Below are 7,216 nucleotides of genomic sequence, written 5' to 3'. Positions count from 1 at the left end.
CCCGCTACGAGGCTGGAGATGGGGGGCCGCGGCCAGCTCCAGTCCCTTCCGTTGGCTTATCGGGGACAAGCAGCTCAGCCTGGAGCATCCAAGTGCGCCCCTAGCCCTCCCCCCTCGCAGCCCTCCCGGCCAGCTGCAGCTGAGCAGATGCAGGGCTTGATGTAGCACAGCCAGCCCCGGGGCCACTTCCTTTATTACATGATTCAATCCAAATAAAAAAAATCAGGAAGGAAACGTAGGAGAGTGTTTGAGGGGTGAGGGCAGCGCTCTAGCACCCATGGCCCTGCTAGCTGGACTGGCGCTGCTCAGACTCGGGTAGCTCCACTCTGGGGGGCTTCGGGACATCGGGGGCAGGCAGCGAGGGCTCCAGGGGCTTCACAGCATGCGGCCTGGTCAAGGCACCATAGATGCCCAGAGCCTAGGAAGAGGGAAACAGCCGTCAGGTGGGAGAAATGAGTCCTGAGGAGAGGCCTGGTTACCTATCACTCGAGCATCTGTGGTCAGGAAGGCCCAGCCTCCTGCCTCGGGCAAGGCAGCAGCAGTGGCCTGGTGCCCAGCAAGCCCCAGAGCGTGCAGCTGGGAGTCCAAACGTCAGCAGCTGAGCCGGGCCGTGGTTACTCCCACCCAGAAGCCTCCTGCTCCAGGCCTCGGGCTCGCTTGTTCCCCATGAGGATGTGAGGCGCTGCATTCCCACAGCCTCCCTCCTTCCCAACCCATGCGCCAGGGCTCAGCCGCACTGACCTGGGTGACCATGCTGGTGATGTCGCCGGTGTTGGCGGGCAGCAGGATGGTGTTGGTGTCCTTGGCCAGGTGGGAGAAGGCGTTCACGTACTGCTCGGCCACCGACAGGGAGGCGGCTGCGTTGCCGTTCTGCAAGAGAAGCAGGGCAGAGTTATGTTCTGGGGAAAAGCAGCTCCTCCGACAAGGACACGAGGTGCTGCCCAGCCATGCTGCAGGACCAGCACTCCTTGCTCTGCCCCAGTCACAGCTGATGAGAAGGTGAAGCCCCCACGTGACTCTACTGCATGGATGAGGGGGGCATGGCTGAGTGGCTGGGAAGCCGCAGGCTTGGGATTCCTTGGCCAAGGAGAGTGAAGGGACCTGGAAAGGGAAAGCCGGGTAACCCCCAGCCAATATTAGCAGCCTTTATGGACTGGCTCCCTCCCCCCCACACAAAGATGACCGGGGAACCTCCCAACAGAGCAGCACAAAGGTCAAGTAGGAACCCATAGCACAGCCTTGCTGCCGGGGACCAGCAGCGTCTCCAAAACTCAGGGTGGGAGCATGGGGGTGTCCTGAGCACACGGGGTGTCCAGCACTGGCCCATGGGACCTTGCCTGGGGGCCTCCAGGCACCCTGCAAACAAGAGACCCACACACACATGGGCCTGGGGTGATCCATGCAGCTAACCAAGGGGATAACCACCCCCCGACCCCCACCCCAGACGTGTGCTGAGATGTCCGGAGCATCCACTGGGATGAAGGGTCAGGGCAGACCCTGCCACCACCTGCAGTCCCTGCCTTAGAGATACTGGGATGCAACAGACCCAGCACGGCAGCAGCCCCCAGCTTCCTCACCTCCCTCCACCAAAAACACACACTCACGTGTTTTGTCAGTGCAGCCGCCAGGAGTTCAATTGCCTCAGCCTTGGCCTTGGCTCTGACCAGAATGGCGCTGGCCTCTCCTGGGAAGGGAACACGGCAGAGGGGAAATCAGCAGGGGAGGAAGCACCAGTGCAGAAAGAGCCCCGACACCCCTGGAGCCACTGGTAGGTGGCTGGGTCCTGCCCTGTGGAAGGGCAGCATCTGGCTCGAGCCAAAGGAAAGCCCAGGCCACAGCAAGGTGAGGTGCCCGCTCTGTGCCTCAGCCTGGACTAGGCTGTGGCTCAGCAGCACCAGCCACGCACAGGCTGCATGCCCTGTGACACCAGGCTCCAAGAAGATAGTAAGGCAGGGGCTTGGGTGATGCCAGCCAGGGACCCCGGCTCCTTTCCCACCCAGGCATGTGGGAGAACCTGCTGCTGCTGGAGGAAGCAGGTCTGAGCTCTCCCCACCTCGATGGGGCAGCCCCATAGGGGGCATTATGGAGCCCTTGCTGCACTTTTAGCCCAGGCCCTTACCAGAGGCTTTGTTGATTTGCTCGGCCTTCTGGGCCTCGGAGGCCAGGATCTGCGCTTGCTTGTGTCCCTCAGCCACGTTGATGGCAGACTCCCGCGTCCCCTCTGATTCCAGCACCGTCGCCCGCTTCCGCCGCTCAGCCTCCACCTGCGAGAAAGTGCTGGGGTTGGTGGCTGCAGGAAGCGTGGCTCCCCCTCCTTGGGGGAGGCATGGGCCTGTCTCCCTGCAGAGACCGGCTGCAAGCAAGGTGCAGGAGGCAACCCTGGGAGGGACCTGGGAAGCCCTGGGCAGCCCAGCCTGACTCAGCCTGGGCACTGCAGTGAGGAGCAACCAAGCCGTTGATGCAATGCTTGCTGCCCAGCTCGGCCTGGGCCGCTGCACTCCCACCTCATGCAGTGGACAGTGAGCAGGCAGCTCATGCCATAGACTGCACTCGTGATTTCATGCTGGGTAGCACAGGGCTCTGAAAGGGATCAGGGGCAGCAGGGCTGCTCCTGGCACACTGCCAGCCTTCTACCACCAAGGGGTGCTGGCAGGCATTCATGGCACCGAAAGCCACCTGGCAGCAAGTAGAGCCACTGCCGCTTTGCTGGGACCAGTCAGAGCTATGAGGACCCACGTGCGCAGGGGCTGACCTGCATTTGCATGGACTCCTTCACGCGGGGCGGCACGTGGATGTTCTTGATCTCGTAGCGCAAGCACTGGATGCCCCAATCATCTGCAGCCTGGTTGATGGCATCCACAATGCCGGCATTGAGGGATTCCCGTTCCTGGGGTTGCGGGGGCAGGCAGGGAAAGCCAGGTGAGAGGGGCAGGGGGGACCCTCCAGGCCTTCTCCCAGAGGCCAAACACAGGCCCGAGGGGGAAGGGGAGGGGATCTGAGGCAGGACTGACTGCACCTTCCAGATGTCTCCCATGGGGCTGGACAGTGCCCAGCAGAGGTACCACTAAACATAAATGACTCCAGGCCTGACATGAAGAGCCCAGAGCTGAGGCAGCCATGTCTTGCAGTTTTGCCAGCACAGCCCAGTGGGGCCTCTCCAGACCCCAGCTGTACACCGAGAATGGCACCCACTGCACAGGAGCCCCCACGGCTGGGCCCTGCCAGGGCATACAGACTGGCTGGAAGGGCCCCAGGGAAGCAAGCTTTGATGCTGGATGTGGAGGGGCTTGGGCGCCTTCCACCCCCACTGGCTCTGGGAACGCTGTTGGGCTCTGCCTCACCTTCCCTGGGACCAGATCCCTCCTCCCAGCAGGACAATCACCACTAGGGACACTCAGGGGCCCAGCCGTTGCTGCTGCCTCCGTACAGACCATCCCTCCCCCACTGCCACCTCTCTCGGGCCTCACAAGCCAATGGGTCTCACAAGAGCACACTGCAGCTGGGCTGGAGGCCCTGTTGTTCAGGACCTAGGGACACTATCCAGCTCCCTCCCACCCCTGGGCCCAAGCCCCAGCCCCAGCATGCAACTCACCCGAAAGACTTTGTCAAGGGAGATCTTGCCCAGCTCAGACCGCATGGTGGTCTGGGCCAGCTGCGTCACAGCGTATTCAGGGTCCTCCACCCCATAGCTAGCCTGGAACGGGAGAGCACAGCACTCAGTAAGACCCTGCAGGTCGACAACCCCCCTCCCTTGCTGGGAGGGGTGTTCTTAGGGCCCACCTCTCCCCAGCAAAGGCAAATGCTCATGCCAGGGCACAGCAGGGAGATGAATGCAGCAGTGCTTAGACGAGTACAGGAAACAGGCAGCCCCAGGGGGGCGCATGGCAGAGCCCTGGCCCCAGAGCGGGTGTCTACTGGACTCACAGCAGCAATACCCAGCCCTGCCAGCCGCCTCTGTGCATAACAAGCGTGGGCTGTCCCCAAGAGGAGTGGAGCAGCAGGGATGGCAGGCAATGCCCGCTCTCCTGGCCCCTACAAGCTGCTGAGGGCCCACAGGTGGCTCAATGCACTGGCCAGCCCATGCACAGAGGGCTCAGGCCAACGCCCAGCCCAGCAGGAAGCGTGGCTGCTGCTTCCAGGCTAGGGCAGGGGATCTGGACCCGGACACAAGGGGCAGGGGACACCAGCCCCAGGCAGAGTCCCCACAGGAGATAAGGAGAGGAACATGTGTGGCCCCCTTCCCCATGCAGGAAGCTTGGAACAGCAGCAGATTGGGTGGGGGCCTGGCCCTGGCCTTCCCTCCCCTGCTCCAGGCCTGGCTCCTTCCATGACCTCAGTGCCCCTTGCAGTCCTTTGCACAAGCAGCTACAGCAATGCAGAACAGGAGGTAGGAAGGGACTCCCCAAGGCCCAGAGCCGGCTACGTGGCCAGGCCGAGCCCCACAGGAACAAGGCAGGTACCTTGTAAGGGTCCACGATGCGCAGGTAGAGCACACCATCAATCTGCAGCGTGACGTTATCTGCAGGGAGAGAGGGGAGCAAGTGGTTACTGGGGCAGGGGATCTTCTGACACAGTCACACGTTCATCAGGGTTATACACTTCTCTTCCCTGAACCGGCTAGGGGCAGCTTGCAGTAAAGGGCCAAGTAACTGATAAGCACGGATGGGAGGTTAAAATAAGCTTTTTATGGTGTGTAACAAAACCTACTCCTGTAGGTCTTTCCCCTTCCATGTTTCTCCCTCCCCACTACAGCTCCGGCTCTGGCTGGGGCCCTACTCCAGCTGGGGCAGGGAGCAGGGAGCATGGAGCACAAGCTGCCTCTGGATCTAGCCCAACTTCACAGCAGTGGTGGCAGCTCTGGCTCTGGAGCCAGGGCTGAAGCTGTCACCAATGCAACAGCTGCTATGAGACCAGGCTGGAGGCTACACATGCTTTGTGCTTCTGCCCCCGGCTGGAGCAGGGGCTGGAGTTGCAAGGGGAAAGTAACTGGTAGTGGGGGAGGGGGGATGTGAGGAGAAGGCAGCAGCAGGAACTAAACAGGGGAGAGGCAGTGGGGGGCTCAGCAAGTGCTGGTGTCCGAGTATGCAGGCACCATGGGGAGGGACAGGCATCATAAAGCACAGGCATAGCAGAGCAGGTGGGAATGAGGACAACTGGCGTGGAGGGCAAGGAGAGAGGCAGAGGCCAGAGGTGCCCTGCCAGCAGGTACTGGAGGGGCCAGGTGCCAAGGGAGACAAGGGGCAGGGCTTAGGTCCAGCTAATGCAGTCACGGCAACAATAAACCTCAGAGTTTTTCACTACTGCCCATGATTCCAGGTTGTCCTTTCTACATCGCACCTGGACTCCAGAAGGCTGACTGCTGGCCCCAGCCTCCCAGCAGTCCGAACCCTGCACCAGGCACCTGAAAACATGTCCTCAAAGCAATGCCGTACTCCGCAGGCCCTTGGTTGGTGAGTGCTGGAGATGCTGGCTCACCGCCTGGGGGATGGGGGGGAGGAACGGTCTGAAAGGTCAAGAGCCCGTGGAGAAGAGTAGGCTGAGCACTAGGGAGGATCCAGCAAGCTGGCAGCTGGAGATGGGAGCCCAAAGGGCCGTGCTGTTCTCTGCACCTTGAGTTCTACAGACAAGGTCAGATTCAGATGTGTCACGGTGGAGTATCCCAGACTTGCCAAGAATACACCAACCTCCCCCCACCACAGCTGCCTTGGCCCTGGAGAGGGGAGGGGAGGGCTGGTGCTGCTCACCCAGGGTGACAGCCGACTGCTCCGGGACATCGATGACAATTTCCTTGAGGCTCTGCACGTAGCAGATCTTATCCAGCACCGGGATGAGGAAATTCAAGCCCTGGAAGGGAGCAGGGAAGCGGCAGTCAGAGCCTGGACCTCAGCATCCGGGCAGATGGTGACACACTTTGGAGCCAGGGATCATCGGGGTCATGATCTGTTGAGATCCCTTCCAACCCTAGCATCTATGAATCTCCACCGCCACCCACAGCAGGGCAGACTCCAGCATGCACAAAGCACCTGCCCCAGGCACGAGGCTGCAGGCTGGGCTCAGTTTCCCACGTGCTACCTTTCAACCCTTATGTCCCCTCCTGAGAAGTCACTCCCGTGCCTGCAGCATCACCAGCTGCTGAGAGCATAAGGAGCCCAGAGGCCTAGGACTCAGTTTAACCAGGGGGCAGCAGGCACAGTGGAAGGCAGGCAGCCAGCAGGAAATGGTGAGACAAGACTAAACCAAGTGTCAGCAGAGAGAAGCACAACAAGATCAGGAGCGCAGGCAGGAAGTGCGGCGCCCAGTGATTGAACTGGCTTGCAGAGGTTGTTAATGTTAAGACCGTGCAAAGCACACTGATGTGTTAGCACAAACTTCATCCACAAGCAAGGTGGGAATGGGGGGAAGCCGATTCTGCCCTGATCTGTGCTTATCTCACACAGTCCTGGGGTCAGGAATGAAGCGTGGCCTGCCCAGAAAGATCCCGGTGCGACCGGGCTGCAGTAAGGGAGCTGGAGGGAGGCGAGACCCGCACCACGGGTCACCACAGCACAAGGACTCAGCAGACAGGGTCTCTCCCTAGCCAAGGATCCACCCCCAAGGGAATGGGGAGCCCTGGACGGATGGGACCTAGGCTGCAGTGGAGGAGGGAGGATGACAACCAGGCACCCTCCATGGGCCACATGCAGAGGGCGGGATGCAGCCTCCCCCAGCCAGCACAGGCGAGGGGGGCTGGTCTCAACTCCTGTGGCAACAGCCCCCACATCCCAGCCCCATCCCGGGCACTGCCGAGCAGAAAGAACGGGGGCACCGCAGACGTGTGCGAGGATCCCTCTTGCCCCCTCTGGAGGCAGCAACAAGCCTCAGGGCCGACGGCAGCAAGGTGGGACGAGCAGCACCAGGAGCCTGAGCTTGGGCGCCAGGGGGCAGGGGGGTGGACATTGCAGGTCCCAGGCAAACCGGCTCCTTACAGGGTCCAGGATGCGGTGGAAGCGACCCATGCGCTCCACCACCCAGGCCTCCTGCTGCGGCACAAACAGCACCACTGTGTTGAAGGGCAGCCCCGACGTCGTGGATGCCGCCCGCCACGGGCTCTGTGAAGGGAAGGAAGGAAGGAGACGGTGCCACGGTCAGGCCTGGTAGGACCTCCGCCACGACCCCCCCACCACCCTGCTATAGACCTCTCTGCCCCCCCACAGCCCGCTGCCCCACCCCCACCAAC

At 61.7% G+C, this 7,216-nt stretch overlaps 2 protein-coding genes across 5 annotated transcripts in view; both read right to left on the bottom strand.

Annotated features, from left to right (window-relative positions):
• The window catches only part of FAM214B (family with sequence similarity 214 member B), a 47,343-nt gene that overhangs the window by 7,334 nt on the left and 32,793 nt on the right, over nt 1-7,216 (bottom strand). The gene's annotated exons all lie outside the window — the stretch shown is intronic.
• Nucleotides 177-7,216, bottom strand: part of STOML2 (stomatin like 2) — a 7,389-nt gene continuing 349 nt past the window's right edge. The window contains exons 2-10 of the mRNA XM_019518056.1: nt 6,966-7,088; nt 5,745-5,844; nt 4,461-4,519; nt 3,593-3,694; nt 2,753-2,887; nt 2,120-2,264; nt 1,605-1,684; nt 742-870; nt 177-418 (exon numbers count right to left, since the gene is read on the bottom strand). Coding sequence (XP_019373601.1) covers nt 287-418; nt 742-870; nt 1,605-1,684; nt 2,120-2,264; nt 2,753-2,887; nt 3,593-3,694; nt 4,461-4,519; nt 5,745-5,844; nt 6,966-7,088 — 1,005 coding nt within the window. The 3' untranslated portion in view covers nt 177-286. The remainder of the gene's footprint in view (nt 419-741; nt 871-1,604; nt 1,685-2,119; nt 2,265-2,752; nt 2,888-3,592; nt 3,695-4,460; nt 4,520-5,744; nt 5,845-6,965; nt 7,089-7,216) is intronic.

This window comes from Gavialis gangeticus, unplaced genomic scaffold (genome assembly GCF_001723915.1).
Source record: "Gavialis gangeticus isolate Ggan-Ray unplaced genomic scaffold, GavGan_comp1, whole genome shotgun sequence".
NCBI classification, from domain to species: domain Eukaryota; kingdom Metazoa; phylum Chordata; order Crocodylia; family Gavialidae; genus Gavialis; species Gavialis gangeticus.
This window is presented reverse-complemented; position numbering and strand designations above follow the sequence as displayed.